An 18489-nucleotide genomic window follows, 5' to 3' on the forward strand; every position below is an offset into this window, starting at 1 on the left:
TTCCTACAAACAAGAAACAGGAGACAAAGAAAGGATTTGAACCCAGGAGGGCCCCACAAGAGTCCTGCTTGGTTTCAGAAAAGCATGGATACAAAGTATGTGTGTGTACAAGATGTGTATAAGTGGAAAAGAACCCAATTTCCATTAACAGTTAATGGATAATCATAAACCTGGAGCTAAAATAAACCTAAAACTGAAAGGTCAAGAGTAATAACACAGGGTTTTCTAAGAGCCAAAATTTATTTTTACAGAGTAGAAAATGGAGATAAGCTTGAGGGACTTCTGTCATTTCATACTAACCTGTAGACATGTCTGTACTCTGGTGATATAAAAACAACATTTTAAAGTCCATAAAAAATTTTTTTAAAGAAATACAATACAACCAGGAGAAATACACGCAGGAACATAAAAGAAGCAAAGTAGTATGGTGGTAAATAAAAAATAATATGATAGAAATCAATCAATAATCACAATGAAAGGAAACAGATTAAACCAGCCCATGAAGTATCAAATCTAGAGCTAGACTGACTGGGTTAAAATGCTGGCATAGATTAGCTCTGGGACCTTGGGCAAGTTAACTTCTCTGTGCATCAGTTTCCTTATAAATAAAATGGAGACAACTATAGTATATAATATAATTGATAGGTTCTGTGGGAAATAAATGCTTTACTACATTAAAAAATAAAGGCACATATAGCAATCCTTGGCACATAGTAAGTTCTGTGTAAGAATTTATCATGGTAATTATTATTATTTTCACATCAGATTTTACAAAAATTCCAGTCATTTGCTATTTAAATAGGCAAACTTACATCACAGAAGGGCTTCCCTTGTAGCTCAATCAGTAAAGAATCTACCTGCAGTGCAGGGAGGCAAGTTCGATCCCTGGGTCAGGAAGATCCCCTGCAGAGGGAAATGGCAACCCATTGCAGTATCCTTGTCTGGAAAATCTCCTGGACACAGGAGCCTGGTGAGCTGCAGTACATGGGGCTGCAAAGAGTCGGGCACAACTAAGCAACTAACACTTACTTACTATATCAGAGGAAGTAACCTTTAGCAAAGGGTAAGAGGAGGTTGGTAGGCTTTAAAAAGACATAACAGACAAAAATTAATCAAAAGAAAGCAGGTATAACAATATAATATCAGAACACATAAACTTTGGAGCAACAAGGATTAGTTGAAAGAAAAAATCACCAGGAAAAGATGTAATCTAACAGTATAGCCTCAAAAGACAGAAACAAAAAACTGCCAGGTCCCATGGGGAGCTTGACAAATTTGATAGGTGATTTCAGTTCCATTTTCTCAAAATTGATAGACTCATAGTAAAAAGATGTGAACAGTAGTCAAAAAACTTGATGTTTAGGGACTTCCCCAGCCATCTAGGGGTTAAGACTCTGCCTTCCAATGCAGAGGGCTCAGGTTCGATCCTTGGTCAAGGAAGCAAGGTCCCACATGCTGTAGGGTGTGGCCAAAAATTAAAAACAAAAACAACAATATATAAAGAACCCTGTACACCCCAGAAAACAGAGAATTTTTATCATCACAAGTATATACCTCAAGAGAAATCCAAGCATTATTTGTAATAGCAATAAAGAAAAAATAAAAAAACATGTACAAGATCTTGGTGAAGACAGCCATTGACACTGAGACCAACATGGTTGGGAGCTGGAAGGGTGGGATCACTTCCTGTGTTCCAGACACTCTGCTAGTTCCTGGAGGCGAAAGTGGCACCACCTGAAACTCACCTGAATAACACTGTGAGCCCTGGGATGTTCCAAGTGCTACACAGCAAAGGACAAGTTCTCCGAGTGACAAAGGGAAGAGGTGCGATGCCCAGCATGAGAGCAGGCATGGAAGCCAGAAGCTATGCAATCCATAGCTTGTTGGGAAAACAGCGTAGTGCTCAGCATGGCTAGAGCGTGGTGGTAGGAAGCAACCCTGAGGGTAGCCTGGGCACATCTGCCCATCTCAGTGCCCCTCAGAGTCTGGCCCAGCAGAATTTGAAAAGCCTTGATAACAATAATCCCTCTACTGAGAACTTCCTGTGGGCCTGGTGTTTATCTTTACTGCCTATAATGCTCAGGTCAACACTCTGAAATAGATATTGTTATCCTCATTTTACTTACAGAAAAACTGAGGCTCCGAGAGATTTAGGAACTTGCTTGGGGTCTTGCCCTGGGCCCATCCTCAGTCTGTCTGACTCTGAAGTCCATGCCGAATACATCATCTCACGTTCAGGGATAAGACACAACCTTGCTCTTGGGACCAGAACCACACAGAGCCTCTATATACCTTACTGGGGGGCCCAGGCACCTGTGAGCTTAGTAGATGGTCAACTAGGTGTCAGGGATTTACGATTCAGTAGAAAGAGGGCTGTTGACATGCAGGGAAGCCAGGCTCCACGTGTAAGCTGATGTGGGCACAGGAACAGTAGCTCAGGGCCAGCCAGGAGAGGGACAGCCAAGTCTAGGGACAGCTGTCAAGTCATCACAGGGAGTGGAGCCCCCCTCCCTCCTTGTTCCATCCCACACTTAAATATGCCGCCTTCAGTGCCCCCTGCTTTCCTGTCTCCTCCAGAGGTAGAAGCAGCTCTAGTTATGGCTACAACAGGTTCTTGGGTCTTTAGTCTTGTCACCATGGTCTCCACAGGCCGTGATCCATCGTGCCTGAGAAATGCCCCACTAGATGTTTGTGTCAGGAAAGCCTGCTGGTGATGCAACAGATAGGTGGGAGCAGTGACGAGGACTCTGATACCACAAAATGTACTCGGCACATTTTGAGTCAACACAGAGATGGGAGCCAAGAAAGATAAGGATTTTAGTTGTTTGAGTGTTGTTTATGTAAACCCTCCTTCGTCACCAAAGATTTGAGGCTGCTGGCAGTGAAAACTGAAATGATGATGATGATGAGAGAGAGAAGACTCTTAGGATCAGTGAAAATAAAAACTGTGGGAGAAAAGCATGACCTGATAAAGCACAAGACGTGAAGGACACAGGCACGGGCAATAAGGGATGACAAAGCTGCAACAGTTGACTTCCACGTTGGCTTTGGGTTTCTTGGAAATCCATGCAGAGGGAAATTCAGCCAGTTACATAATTGTTGTAAGCAGAAGAAGGAAATAGGTCAGAAACACAGGGAAAATAAAGCTTTTCCAAACAGCGAGCAGCAGAATAAACATCTCGATGAAACTTTATACACGCAGACTTTTGAATCAGATTAAAAAGTCACTGAGAAATGGCAATTTTGCATAACAGCAAGGTGAGGTAGTTCAAATATCTAAACATCTGATGACAAGATCTATGGATAGAATAAAGAGTGCCTGAAATTTTTTAGTAGGAATTCTTATCTTTTAAAATATTAGCTAACATTAATAAATAGCTTTTTAATTAATATGTAAGAGCCTGGTGGGCTGCTGTCTATGGGGTCGCACAGAGTCGGACACAACTGAAGCAACTTAGTAGCAGCAGCAGCAGCAGCAGCAAGAGTGTATTATAGAGAAAGCATACATTACAGATAAGTAAATATATTGTCCTGGACTCCCCGGTGGCTCAGTGGTAAAGAATCCACCTGTAATGCAGGAGCTGCAGGATTGATCCCTGAGTCAGGAAGATCCCCTGGAGGAGGGAATGGCAACTGCTCCAGTATTCTTGCCTGGAGAATTCCATGGACAGAGAAGCCTGGCGGGCTACAGTCCATAGGGTTGCAGAGTGGGATGTGATTGAAGTGACTTAGCATGCACATATATATAATCACCAGTATTCCCATCGTGAGCATGTGTATATTTTCCAATTTTTTATCTAGGCATATTTTTAGTTATTTTTTACAAATTTATTTTTATGCAGTCAGACTGTTTAGTAACCTGATTAATTGTTTAACGAGTACATCTTACTTATAATCCATGTCAATGAATGTTCATTCACAATTTGATTTTTAATTGAAATTAATGTGGATGTATCATAATTTATATGGTTCAGATGGAAAAGAATCCGCTTGCAATACAGGAGACCTGGGTTCAATCTCTGGGTTGGGAAGATGCCCTGGAGTAGGGCCTGGCAACCCACTCCAGTATTCTTGCCTGGAGAATCCCCATGGGCAGAGGAGCCTGGTGGGCTACTGTCTATGGGTCACAAAGAGTCGGAACGACTGAGCAACTAAGCACAGCACAGCATATTATAATTTAACAATCTCTTCTTGTACAGTGTTTTTTTTTAATTTCTAAAATTATAACCACTGTAATGAACATCTTTATAGCAAAATGCATGCATTCTGTAGTTATTTGTTTTATGTTAAATTTTAAATGGAAGAAAATTTTCTGAACAGGTACATCCCTATTCACAAATCCTTTGTTGTAATACTGAGACCTCCCAGTATTAGGACCGGGTAATCTCCCAGGTTAAAACCAGTGGTTTAGACTCTAAAGGAAAGATGCACAACAAAGCCTTCAGCCATTTTCTGTCTCTGTCATGTACTTCCAGATATACATGGCAAACTGAGTGCATATATCTAATATATTTTTCTCTGAAATTTTCCTCAAACTATGGTATAGAGTTTTTTTTTCTTTTTTAGGAAAAAAAAAATCCATGAGGACAAAAATAAGGAAAAAAAAAAAAAAGACCACAGCAAAATTTTAAAAGCTACAAATTAGGCAGACAAGTTGCAACTAATTTAGTAGGACTGAGAAAACTGATCTGAAGTTGGCAATGGGGAAAGATAAGTGCCAACCTAATTTATTGCACTGAATTCTCAAAGGCTAAGGAACTGTAATAAATCTGCTATTAACCAACGTTACACCCACGTTTGAACTAATAATAGCCCCCTTTTCTCAAGACACGCTACAGCCATCTACCAGAAGTTTGTCATAATAAATATACAATTCCATTATGCCTACAGTGTGGGAAAGGTGCTCTCAGGATTGTGCAGTGCACAGCTTGCCCAGCTGTACATACCAACCCTGACATGGAGGCACCAGGGACCACTAAAAATAGAGATGAATGAAGAGACTGCTGTAAAATATGAAAGAATGGTCAAAACTACTTAAAAAGAAAAGTTAGCGTTTCTTTCTAACCTTGGCAGAAGACTGGAGGTTTATCCTCTGAAAAGGGGAAGACTGAATATTTGTGGAAGGAGAATGCCAGGCAGAGTTGAGGACAGAGGTTATTGTACCAGAAATAAAGTGTGCCGTATAAATGTTGAGTCCTATCCTGCTTCTTCCACTTGGCCACAGGAACAGTGACACCCAGGCCTTTACTCTCCAGGCAGGAGAGAAGAGGAAACTGCCTAGGAAAACAAAACCAGCTCAAAGGAAAATATATAAATATTTTTACATTGGGAGTCCCCCAACTAAACATTCCAGTGGATGACCCAACAGAGAAGCTCACAGTACGTGGAGCTCCAAATCAGCTTTTAAATCCCCACTATGCAGTAAGCAGACAAGCAAAAATTACCAGTCATTTGAAGAACGAGCCTAACATGAAAGATAGAGAACAAAACAAACAGACGTTAAAAAGGAAACTTGGAACTTGCCTGGTGGTCCAGTGGTTAAGAATCCACCTGCCCGTGTAGGAGACACAGGTTTAATCCCTGGTCCAGGAAGATTCCACATGCGTGGGGCACCTAAGCCTGTGCTCCACCACTACTGAAGCCCCTGAGCCCTGGAGCCCATGCTCCGAAACAGAAGCCTTTGCAATGAGAAATGCCCGCACCTCAACTAGAGAATAGCCCCCGTATGCTGCAACTAGAGAAAATGCGTGTAGCAATGAAGACCCAGCACAGCCAAAAATAAATAAATAAATAAAAGTTTTAAAAAAGGAACTTGGAGAAAATGAGACTATACAGGCAGAAGAATTTTTAAACATACCATTAATATCATTAGAGAGTTAAAAGAATATATTACATTGATGAAATAAGAACATACCATAAAAAATTCACAGAATTGAAAAATAAAAGTAACTCTTGCAAATTAAACACACAGTTGCATAAATGGAAAACTGAATAAAGAGTGAGGCTGTCTCCCAGAAAGGAGAGCATGCAGAGATGGAAGAAATGAGAGAAAAGATAAGAAAATTAGAAGACCTTGTTCAAGAAGTTCCTATTATTAGAAGAGATAGGGAAAAAAGTGGCATAATCACCTTAGAAAACAATTCAGCATGATAGAGATGGACATACACATACTGTACAATTGAACAGGAAAAAATAGTTGTTAAATTCATTCATTTATTCAACAAATATTTACTAAGCACCTACCAAGTGGGGAGGGATTGGGGGCAGGAGGAGAAGGGGACGACAGAGGATGAGATGGCTGGATGGCATCACCGACTCGATGGACATGAGTCTGAGTGAACTCCGGGAGTTGGTGATGGACAGGGAGGCCTGGCGTGCTGCAATTCATGGGGTTGCAAAGAGTCGGACACGACTGAGCGACTGAACTGAACTGAACTGAACTGAACTAAGTCATTGTGCTGGGGACTGATTATACAAGAATAATAGACAAGATATAAATAAAGACAAGATATAAGACAGATATAAATAAAGACAAGGTATAAGACATATAAATAAAGACAAGATATAAAAACAGACAAGACCTCTGCTCTCTCAGAAACTAACCAAGATTCTTCATCCCAAGGCAGCTGTGGAGTATGGCAGATCTCAGACTCAGTTTTGTCTATAAGGTTTGATGTTTCATGCAAGGAGTCTCTGGATAGATGATCTGTGGGCAGAACATGTGTTTGAAGGAATTATAATCATTCTGTAACTCAAAAGAGGAGTAAAAATTAGAACAAAGCTATGTTTAGGAAGAACCAGTTTAATTTTGGTAGTCTTGAACAGAGTTGTCCAAAGATAGAATCAATTGTTTCGCGAGGTGGTAAGTTGGCTCTCAGTGCAGGTGTTCGGTACTAAGCAGCAGGGAATTTTCCTGGTGGCCCAGTGGTTGGGAGTCTGCCTGCCAATGCAGAAGATACAGGTTCGATCCCTGGCCCAGGAAAATCACATATGCCTCAGAGCAACAAAGCCCATGAGCCACAACTACTGACTCCACACTCTAGACCCCACGAGCCGCAACTGCTGAGCCCTCTAGAGGCCATGCTCTGTAACAAGAGAAGCCACCACAACGAGAAGTCCATGCACCGCAACAAAGAAGAGCCTCCATTCACCACAATTGGAGAAAGCCCACCAGCAGCAACAAAGACTCAGCACAGGCAAAAATAAACAAACAAATAAAAATTTTAAAATTACAAAGCCGCATTCATTCACTCAACGATTGCATGGTGGCCATGTTCCAGGCACTGGGGTATGCACTGTGTATTCATTAGCTATTGCTGCAAAGCAAATCACCCCCAAACCTAGTGTCTTATGATGTCTCACCATTTCTGCGAGCCAGTGGCTTGACTGTGTGGTTCTGACTCAGGATGTGTCATGAGGTTGCAGGCAGGACGTTGTCTGGGTCTGTGGTCATCTGAAGGCTCCAAAGGCTGGAGAATTTGTTCCAAGGTGGCTCACCCACACAGCTGGCAAGTTGGTGCTGGCTGTTGAGGAGGGGCGGTAGTTCCTTCCTACGTGGACCCTCCACGGGGCTTCCTATGACGTCCCTCATCACAACATCACAATGGTGACTGCCTCCCCTCAGAGTCGAAGAGAAAGCAGGATGGAAGCCACTGTGGCCTTTATGCTCTACATTTGGGAGTTAGATACCATGACTTTCACAATAACCTGTTGATCACGTTGGTCAGCCCTCTTTAATATGAGAGGGATCACATGAGGTTATGAGTACCAGAGATGAGGACCAGTCTCAGAGGCTGGCTACCACACTGTAGACACAATGATAAATGAACAAGTGGGGTGCCTAACCTCAAGAGACTGTTAGTGTAGAGTTAGGATACTTGTTACAGATGATGTCAAAGGAACCAGACTGAGAGACAGGTGGATTCCTTCAGTCTTAACATTCTGTGACTTTGTTCTTCTAGGTCTTGGTCCTTTCCTCACTGTATCACTAGGCCATCTCAGAACCAGCAGCTCATGTCCTCATTCCTCTGACATGGGCAGTTCTGAGGTCTGCATTATTAGCTGCTTGTCACTACACAGCAAGATAACCAGGGTCCCACCCTTGGGCTCCCAGATACAAAAGTCCCCAGATAACCCCACGCTTGTTGTTTCTGTCCCCAGAATCTGTCACTGCCTGCGTCCCTCCTCCCAGAGCACAGCATGTCCTATGATGATGCCTGGAGGACACGGTGTCCCCATGTGGGAGCTGCTTTTGACCAGCCCAGCAAGCCCTCAACAGCAGCTATGCCCTGTGGTTTCAAGAGAGAGGCCCCCCCTTTCCCCTGTTGTGTTCTTTTCTCACCAGTCAGAGCCATGCCAGCCACCAGACAGTGGCATGTGACCCCTCGGATGTTCTCAGAGTACTTTTGACCTTTGAGCTTTGGGGATAGACACAGGGGTATGGTTAAAATGTCTCAGCCTGGTCCACACCAGTCCTGGCTGATGCTCCTTTTTGGGGCACTAACCCATGTACCCAGAGGATTCTATTATCTTTAGGTCACCCAAGGAGCCAGAGGAAGGTGAGGGGCTTCAGTCCTAAAAGTCTGGGGGTACTGCTGGGATATATTGATGTGGGCTGCACCAGAATCCAGAAAACGTCCTTCCATGATACTCACAGCGGACTCTAAGTGCACAGTTTTCCTGTGTGTAAGTGCTGCAGCCTCACCAGGTGGTCAAAACTGGATTCTAGAGAAACTCTGGCGAATATTTATTAATATTTGTTTCTAGATAGCTAGTGGAAGTTGCTGTAACACAGGAGGCTCAACTTGGTGTTCTGTAACAACCTAGAGGGCTGGGATGGGCTAGGGGGTGAGAGGGAGGTTCAAGAGAGAGGGGACATGTGCATACCTGTGACTGATCCACATTGTTGTATGGCAAAAACCAACATTGCAAAGCAATTATCCCCCAAATAAAAATAAAAAAGAAATGAAATTCTGATATATACCCTACAACAAAGGAGTACCCTGAGAACGTTATGCCAAGTGGAAGAAGCTAGACACAAAAGTGAAACTATTGTATGATTTCACTTACATGAACTACCTAGAACAGGCAAAGTCTAAGAGACAGGAGAAGCCATCAGGAGAAACTGGAGTGGAGGAGTGGCAACGGGTAATTGCTTTATGGACACAGGGTTTCTGTTTGGGTCACGAAGAAATTTTGGAGATAGTGGTGATGGCTATACAACACTGTGAATGTAATTAATGCCTCTAAATTGTGCACTTAAAATGGCAAATTTTGTGTTATATATATTATACCACAATAAAAATAATACTAAAACCTCATAAAGTCCCAACACTACATAAATCTATGAAGTAGAAAGCAAAATCCCATTCTCCCGCAAACAGACCTGTTGAATTTACCATCCAGGCCCAGCGAGTTCTTTCTTCTGTGGCAGCCCCTTGTGCAGAGTGCATCCCCCCTTCTCTCTGGGGTTCCGGGCGGAGCTCACTGTTCTCCTTATGCTGGGCTCACCCTGGAGGCACCACAGCCTGGTAGTTAAAAGCCAAACTCTCGAGCTGGATGGCCCGGCCTCCAATCTCATTCCCACCATGGCTAGGCCATGTGCTTCACCATCCTGAACTGCCTTTGCCTCACCTGCTGCGTCTCTGAAGTCTCTGTCTGTTGTGAGGATTATATGAGTCAATGTGGTACAATTTTTAAAGGCACCTAGCATTAATGCGTGTCAACTTTAGGGCCATCTGTGTATTTAAAAGTTCTAGAAGCTTCTGCCACTGGTTGCTCCTCATTGGCCACCATTATCGGGGGTGGGGCAGGGCATAGCTTCCTCTTTCATTCCTTGATGTCCCTTGGTGTTGTTCCCTTGAAAGGCCTAAACTCCATGCTGGGAAGGAACGAGCAGATGTCAAGTCATTTGGGACCAAAGGCTTGAACTGGCTCTTCTCTAGGGTTCCCCCCTGGGAGAGCCCACCTCAGTCCCCAGCTGACTGTGCGGATGACACTGCTTGAGGCCGAATTCCTCTCTTCCCCTGCCTCCTGCCCCATTTACATTTTTTTTACATTTAAAATCTCTAGGTCATGTCCGACTCTTTGAGACCCCATGGACTATACAGCCCATGGACTTCTCCAGACCAAAATACTGGAGTGGGTAGCCTTTCCCTTCTCCAGGGGATCTTCCTAATCCAATGGGTGGCAACTCCAGCCCCAGACCAACAGGCCCCTTTGCAGGAGGCTCCTGGGCAGAGTTCACCAGGGCCCCCAGGCACCTACTCCTCCCTACCTCCCAGGACTCTGACACATCTCTGGGCCCCATTCCTTGACTCTGGAGATCACGGGTTTAGTAGTCAAAAAAACCTCTGAAATAAGCATGAATCAATTTTATAACAGAAGTGAGGTGAGGTGGGTGGAATAAACCAAAATTCACCCAAATAAGTCAAATTAAAGGCACAAAAGATCTTAGACGAGGAGGGACAGTCTTCCCCACTGTGTCGTGAGCTCCCCAGAGCCCAGGACCGCGTCCTGACCACATTGGTGGCGCCCTTGTGGTGAAGCCGGGTGTCAGATTCTTTACCACTGAGCCACCTGGGAAGCCCATCAGATCACCAGGGAAGTCCAAAGCGTGACATTTTTATCCACCTCCCCTTAGGACTCTCCCCACACTTCTCAGCACACCCTGGCCCCCTAGTCTCATCTCCCAGCCCCTCAGTCCTTCTAAGCGTCCCCTGCTGACCCATCTAAGCTTTGCTAACGGTGCTCCCTGCCGCCCTCAAGTCCCACAAAACCAAGAAGCCCGACTGTAACCACACTGGGCTAGTTTCTCAGCAACTTTATTGAGAAGCGAGAGGTACATCACTTTCCACTGGACATGTATCTGCAGGTCTGTACAAGAACTGCTCTGGGACAGACAGACAGACAGGGGGCAGGGCAGGGCAGGTGTCAGTGGTGGGGCGGGGGCACCAGGGGCAACTCAGCCCCCCAAAGGGACGGGCATCTCCTCCTGCGCGGGGAGGGCGGGGGCCTGGCTCTCCTTCTCCTTGAGGGTGTTGAAGAAGCTGCTGACCTTGTCCCTCAGATCCTTCTCCAGGAAACTCAGGTGATCTTCCACGTCCCCCGCCAGGGGGCCCAGCTTCTGCCTGAGCGCGTCCAACTGCTGCACCATGGCTTTGTTGAAGGTCTCGCCGTAGGGCCCCACGGTGCGGCGGAAGTCCTCCACCTGCTGGTCCAGGCGGCTGCTCAGCTCGGCCAGTGACTTCTGCAGGCCCTCGGCGTTGCCCGGCTGGCTTCCACGCACGCTGTTGACCACGGGCACCAGCCCCTGCCGCAGCTCCTCGGCTTTGGCCGAGATCTTGGCCTTCAGCTCCTCGGCATGCTTCTTCATCTGAAAGGCCAGGCCCTCCAGCTGGTGGTTGAGCTTCCCCTGGACGTCCTGAGCATAAGGGGCCAGGCTGCGGCGCAGTTCCTCCACGTTCTCCTCGATCTTGGTCTGGAGCTGGTCCGCGTAGGGCGTCAGGTGCCCCTTGAGCTCCTCCACCCGCTGGTTGACCGTGGCCTGGAGCTCCTCGGCGTAGGGCGCCAGCGAGGCCTGCAGCTGGTCCAGGTTCTGCCGCATCACCGTCTCCATGCGCTGCGCGTAGGGCGTCAGCTGGCGCCGCAGCTGCTGCGCCTGCGTGTCGACCTGGGTGCGCAGCTCCTCTGCGTATGGTCCCAGGCGCTGCTGCAGCTCGCGCACGTTGTCCCCGATCTTCTGGCTCACCTCGGTGGCGTGGGGCAGCAGCCGGGCCCGCAGCTCCTCCAGCTCCTTCCGAATCTCCTCCTTCAGCTTCTCGGAGTCCTTAGTCAGCCGTTCATGCAGTTCCGTGGCAAAGGGCACCAGCTTCTTCTGCAGGTCGTCCGTGTAGGTGCTCACTTCCCCAAGTTTATCTTGGAAGAGGGTGCTGCGGGGAAAGGACGCAAGGGGGCCACCATGAGGCTTGGCATTCCTGCCTGCGTGCTAAGTCGCTTCGGTCCTGTCCGACTCTTGGCGACCCTGGGACTGTAAGCCCGCCAGGCTCCTCTACTGCGACCTTAGCTCCTTACATACCACTTACATTCCACACACCTGCCTAAGAAAGGTGAGCATGCAGGGTACTGAGTTCACCCATCTTTTCCCTGTGACCTTCCCTATGGTGGATGGTGATTTAAGCAAATGGATGTAGTCGACTAAGGTAATACATTGACCTTGTACCTCTGGATCTCCCCTGGAGCTTGAGTCACAGTATCAGTTAATACCTATCATGTGAGCTGGAGCAGTGGGCTTGCCTCTCCTTATCTGTAAAGTAGGAAGAGTGGACTTTGAGGTCCTTCTCACCCCAGGTGTGCTGTGACAGAGATCACATGTGATGTTCTGGACCTCTTCTAGCATCTTCTAGTCACATCGGGTGCTGGTTTCCCTGCTGTGTGGGCACCCCCAGAGGCTTCCCAAATATCCTCACCCCTCCCCTTCCCATGATTTCACAGAGGCCTGTCCTGGAATGTATTAGAAGCCAGCTCACATGACATTTCTCTCCCTCCCTTTCTTCTGGGAGCCTCAGTGCTAAGATGTGGCCATTTGTTACACTCTGGAAAGTTGAAGTGGGAGATTCCCTGGTGGCCCAGTGTTTAGGACTCAGCAGTTTCACTGCTGAGGGTGGGGGTTTGATCCCTGGTCAGGGAACTAAGATCCCACAAGCCACAGGGCATGCCAAAAGAAAAAAAGAAAAGTTAGAGCAGGGATTATTCAGTCCAGCCTTCCTTATTTGCACACATGGATCCCAGGATCCAAGTCTGGAGACCTCTGGTCACCCAGTGAGTTGATGGCAGGGCAGTGGGTATCCTAAGCTCAGGTCTCCCGCCTCCGAGTCCAGCCCTTGCCCACATGTTGCATGGCCTTTAAGAAGCCCTTCCTGCCAGCTCTGCCCCTCTTACTTGAGCTGCTGGGTGAGCTCAGACTTTTGGATGTGTTCCACCGCCTTCTTGGCATTGTTGCCCAGCTGGCTGAAGTAGTCCCAAATCACAGTGGCCACCTGGTCGGCACTGACATCCGCCTCAGCTCCTGGGTGGGAAACAGCAAATTCATGAGCGCCGTCTCCTTCCTTGCCCCCCTGCCCCAGCCCTGAGCTGCAGACTGGTTGTCGGCAGGGAGCCCAGCCACTGATTTTTCTCTGTGCGCTTGGCTAGTTAGAAGCCACAGGGGTATGTAAAGCTGGGGTAGTACCCATGCCAGGGAGCCCAGCACTGTGAATGGACAGCACTCCTGAGAGCTGAGTGGCAGCTGGGGAACCACCCGCCTCCAGCTGTGGGCTGACAGGCACTCGGAACTGTCCTCTCGCCCTGGCCCCAAACTCGCCACCTTTCCCTGCCTGATGCAGCAGATGGGTCCTGCTTAAGAGTGCCATCTGAAGGCAGCTCCTACTCACCGGTGACAGCCACCAGGGCCAGGCTCAGGACCACAGCCTTCAGGAACATCCTGGGCTCCTCGCTGGGCTGGGAGAGTCTCTTACTGCACCAGATCCTTCCTGGATTCAGAGGGGCCAGAGGAGAGGTTCACAGGCAGCTCACTGTACTGCTGTTGGAACTGATTGAAGCTCAGAACCAGTCAGACATTTAAATCCTCACTGGGCTGCCCTCCTCACCTTCCTCCCCAGTGTGACTCCACGCTGGAAGGTGACACATTCCCAGGAGGCCTCTTGGACTTTTGTGACCCTTGGACAACGTGGAAGCTGATGGCAGACCGGGGCTCGGGCAGCATTCAGAAACAGCTGTTCCAAACGTGCGCCCCACCCATCGTGGAAGGGGCCATGAGCCAAGGGAGGAATGAGACTGAGGGAACCCCTGAGCCTGGGACTGATAAACGACCCAGAAGCCCTGTGGCCGCTCAGGGTCTATGCTCGGCTTGGGGGGGGGGGGGCAGGGCAAAGTTAACCGTTCCTCTGTCTGCCCCAGTGAGGAGGGACCCCCACTCCCACATCCCCCAACCCTGACTCTATCTCAGAGCACCAGGCTCTGGACTGGGACACCCAGGGCCACAGAGGGGATAATGAGTCAAGACCTAGGGCTCTGGTCAAGGTGAGCCTGGGAGAAGGCAGCCCTTGCCAGCCTTTGGGAAGATGGGTGGAGTCGGGGAAGACCCTGTGTTGAAGGTGTTAATTGTAAGTGTGCTTCACGCCCCACCACTGCCAAGTGTGACACTTTGGTCTAGTGATTCAACTTGGCCCAGCTCTGGCCTCATTTTCTCCTTTAAAAAATGTGATTGTTGGGTGTATTAAAAGAGATATCACTGGCGAAATGCGTAGTATTATGCCTGGCAGAGTGAGCACTAAAAAATAGTCATTATCGTTGTTAATAAGAATATTAACTATTTTCTGGATTTGGACCAAGCGAGGAGTACAGTAGCATGCTTGCTGCTCCCGTGAGGCTGGCAGAGTGAGACCCCACACTCGGGGGCATCGGGCAGGCACAGTGCAGGGCGAGGGGCAGACTGGCCCGAGGTCTGATTCCTGCCCACCTCCTCCCGGGGTGGGAGCGGTCAGCTCGTGATGAATCACACGACCTGAGGCTCTCAGGGGGCCTCTCATCAGGAGATGGGGAAAGGGGTGGTGGTGGCATCCGGATCTTCTACTTGGACTTCCAACATCCTCTGCAAGTGAGGTCACACACAGAAAGACATCCACCAAGAAGGTGGCGCCTCCTGACCAGTTTGTGCCCCTCTGCTGGACCACACAAATCACCTTGAGTGACAAGGAGATGAAATCCATCGAATTGCACTGTTGGCTGCCCTCCAGGAATGCCATGCCCCGCACGTGGATGGGCTTCTATACTCTGCCACTGGAAGAGTCCACAGCTGGGCTGATCCTGACTTCCCGTGTCTCCACTGTTTCATAGACCAGGGGTGACTTGATGTGTTATGGGGTTGAAGATAGCTAGAAGGCCTTCCAGTGCTTGTACCCCTTCTGTAGAATGCCCACTACCTGGCACTGTCCCATCCCAGCGATCGTCACCCCCGACGTCAGGGAGCTCCTCCTTCCAGGAGCAGCCTGGGCCATCTTGCAGTAGTTTATTAAGGCGTCTGATGCTGGAGTTGGACTCCTTGGCTTTGCGTGTGGGCTCCGCACATACTGACTGGGTGACTTCGGCCAAGTCTCTTAACCTCTCTGAGCCCCGTGTGCCTCAGTAGGGCATAAAACAGTGCATGCCTTCTGGGCTTCAGGAAGTCAGGGAGATAATCTGAGTAATGCTGGGAGACATGCCTGGCCCGCAGTCAGCGCTTATCAAGCACGAGCTGTGTTTTGCCCCTGAAGACTTCACCGCGCTGCGACACTCCCAAATCAGGCAGAGTCCTGCCTGGGCTGGGAGTAAAGGTCTCGCTCGCCTCTGGCCTCATCCCTTTCTCCCTCAATGGGCCAGAGGTGAGCACGCAACAAGTCACCAAGGACTCTCACTGGAGTTTGCCCTCACTGAACGGGAGCATGTGTTTTTTATTTTTGGCCACAATGTGTGGCATGTGAGATCTTAATTTCCCAACCAGAGATCAAACTTGCGCCCCCTGCAGTGGAAGTGTGCAGTCTTATCCACAGGACAGCTGGGGAAGTACCAGAGAGCATGCTGTGTATCAGTCTGTGAACAGATTAGTTCTGGGTGGTGGGAGAGAAGGAGAGGCCCCTGTGCACTGTCTTAGATTGTTTGAGCTGCTGATGGAAAGGACATGAGCGCCGGCAGCTCCAGCAGACCCTGGCCCTGTGAGTCAGGGCACGGCCACATGGGTGGGCACAAAGGGCTATGTGACGTTGGGTGAATCATATCCCTTTCTGAGCCTCAATCTCCTTATCTGTACAACAAACAGACCTAACGGTCAATGAGGTGATGAGGCTGAGACTCTAGCATCACCTATGGCCACCCTCCTGCCCCCAAAACAGAGATCAAACCGGTAGGCAGCCCGAGCCCAGAAGCAGGAGGGAACGACTCAGGCCCAGCCAGGGACGGGCAGATCACATGGACACAGGTCCCCGTGTTTGCTCCACACTGGCTGTCCACCCAGGGCAGAGCTCAAAGGGGGTGGCTCCTGGGTGGGAAGATCTGGGTGAGATGCTAGGAGGAACTTCCAGCGCAGAAGGCCATGGTGAACCGGGGCCTCTGGCTGGCAGGGCTGAGTCAGCGCTGCCCAATCCAGCCTTGTGGCAGGGGCATGGGTCACAGAGGCTTGTGAGCTAAGCCTCACTCGCATACAGGTGGAAGCAGAGAGATTTAGTCTAACTCTAGAGGACCACTTTTGGCCCCAGCTGGTCAGAACTTCTCTTCCCCATCCTCCCGCCCCTCTTCCCTGCCAGTTACAGGTATAGGGGCCAGGGCTGGAGCAGCATTCTCATCCCAGGGGAGCTATGCTTGGAGGAGGGAGAGAAGAAGGGAAGGAGAGGCAGCTTAGGCTGGGCCACTGATCAGACCCTTCCTCAGCTCGCCCCACTGAGACCCACCCAGAGCTGCTGGGAGGGGCACAGGCACACAGAGGCCAAGCCCTTGGAATGAGGTAAGGTCCCAGGCCCCAGGGCGTGTCTCAACCCAGCTGCAGAGGCCCACACTCTCCAGTTCTCTACCCAGCTTGACACCACACCGCTGGGTCTCTCTGCCCACATCTTCTGACCTCCCTGGGCTCACTGGCCCATTGCCACCCAGGGGAGAGAGGGCAACTTCCTCCAGAGGCTCCACACACATGGAAGGAGAGTTGGAGGAACCAGAGCCAAGGGTTCTAGCCAGTCCAACCCAGCATGCCCCAGCCCAGCCTGGAATCTGGATTCCCACTGTGACCCTCACTTCTGGGGAGAAGGAACAGATTAGAACAAAGAGGGAAGTGGACATGGCTGCCCTCTACCTTCCCAAAGTCCAAATCCTTCAGGACCTCCCAGTCACCTTCCTCCCCTCCTCACCCCATCACCACAGTCTGTGCTGAGGAAGAGACAGAAACTGATGCACTCTGAGTGACTGATAAACCTCCAAGGGTCTCATCTCTCCATGCGGTTTGGTCCCAGTGTGCGTATTAGAAGACCTGGATTCTGGTTCCCAACTCTGCCATGGATGGAATATGGGCACCTGGCTATGTCTCCAGCCCTGCCTTAGGTTTCTGCCTATCAAATGGGGTTAATAATGTCTGTGCTGTGCTGTGCTGAGCTGCCTAGTCATGTCTGACTCTTTGCAACCCCATGAATTGCAACTTGCCAGGCTCCTTTGTCCATGGGGATTTTCCAGGCAAGAATACTAGAGTGGGTTGCCATGCTCTCCTCCAGGGGATCTCCTCAACGCAGGCATCAAATCCAGGTCTCCCACATTGCAGGCAGATTATTTACCACCTGAGCCACCAGGGAAGCCTGTGAATCCTAGAGCAGATAGCCTATCTCCTCAAGGGGATCTTTCCAACCCAGGAATCGAACTGAGGTCTCCTGCACTGCAGGCAGATTTTTCACCAGCTGAACTACCAGTGGAGCCCTAATAAGGTCTACTTCGCAGGATTCATTTGCATTTTAAAGATAACCATGTATAAGTGAAAGGAATAAATCTCTAGGGGGGAAATTTCAAGTTTCAGCCACAGGAAAAGAATTCTGAAAGTAGAGCTAGGTTACTTTCTCCGGCCTGTGACTTCCCACTGTGGGTTTAGTTGCTTCTTCCTGGTAAGACGGTCACCTGCTAAAAGCCCTAATTCTATATTGGAGGCTCCTCCTGCCTTCAGAGTATGCTAAGGAAGGACAGGTGTTTGGGAGAAAGGAGGAGAGATTTATCAAGCCCCTTCATGGACCAGCTGCTTTTACATATCTCTTCTATTTCACCACAATTCTGGAGTATCAATGTCCTAGCCCCATTTTACAGAGGAGAATATTGAGGCACTGAAATGTTAGATCTCTGACCCTGGGTCATATCTGTAGGTGCCAAAGGCACCATTTAAATCTAGAATTTCTTGGCTCTGAGACCTCAGTGGAAGACAGAGCTCGCTAATGCTGCCATCCAGGCTGCAGCTCCTGGTTTGAGCCCAAGGGGCACTTCACCTCAGGAAGAGGCCGGGCATCTCCTGGACAGCTGACTGTCCCTTCGAGGTCTCCACTACACCAGCCTCACCACAGGCTTGGTTGCCTCCCCAGCCACAGGACTAGGAGGACTGATATGTCTAAGCTGAGGAAATTGAGGTCTGAGGTCGAGAGGTACTCAGCACTGGCCTCAGTCCCAGCTGCACAGTCTGCCCCCTGGGGACATTATCAGTGAGTCCAGAGGGCAAGATGAGGAGAGGGGGTGATAAAACAAAGGCCTGGGGCTCAGCAGCCTTTGACCTTCTCCCACCAGCCCCTGTAAGAAAGGGATCAGCTCAGGAAATTTTCGGGTCAGCTGCACCTGGGACTAATCCTAGGGAGGGGGCTGTGGGCACTCAACTGTGTCCCACCTCTGCACAAGCCCCTGCCCTCAGGCCTTCTGTGACTTCACTCTAGACACCCCAGCCCA

At 49.0% G+C, this 18489-nt stretch overlaps 1 protein-coding gene across 1 annotated transcript; it reads right to left on the bottom strand.

Annotated features, from left to right (window-relative positions):
- Window positions 1–10852: 10852 nt before the first annotated feature.
- Window positions 10853–13753, bottom strand: APOA4 (apolipoprotein A4). The gene is made up of 4 exons (XM_068988803.1): window positions 13647–13753; window positions 13431–13529; window positions 12940–13066; window positions 10853–11930 (listed from the first exon to the last, which is right to left on the bottom strand). Exons 1-4 carry the CDS (start codon window positions 13684–13686, stop codon window positions 10964–10966), a joined length of 1233 nt encoding a protein of 410 aa, XP_068844904.1. The 5' UTR covers window positions 13687–13753; the 3' UTR covers window positions 10853–10963.
- Window positions 13754–18489: the final 4736 nt, after the last annotated feature.

Source organism: Capricornis sumatraensis, chromosome 16 (assembly GCF_032405125.1).
Source record: "Capricornis sumatraensis isolate serow.1 chromosome 16, serow.2, whole genome shotgun sequence".
Lineage (NCBI taxonomy): Eukaryota > Metazoa > Chordata > Mammalia > Artiodactyla > Bovidae > Capricornis > Capricornis sumatraensis.

Excerpts from the sequence above, each read along its gene's own strand:
- APOA4 (XM_068988803.1), bottom strand. The coding sequence starts at position 13,686 with ATGTGTCACCTTCCAGCGTGGAGTCACACTGGGGAGGAAG. Across the intron at positions 13,530-13,646 it reads GAGTCACACTGGGGAGGAAG|GAAGGATCTGGTGCAGTAAG; the intron begins GTGAGGAGGGCA and ends CTCTGAATCCAG. Across the intron at positions 11,931-12,939 it reads GAGCTCACCCAGCAGCTCAA|CACCCTCTTCCAAGATAAAC; the intron begins GTAAGAGGGGCA and ends CTTTCCCCGCAG.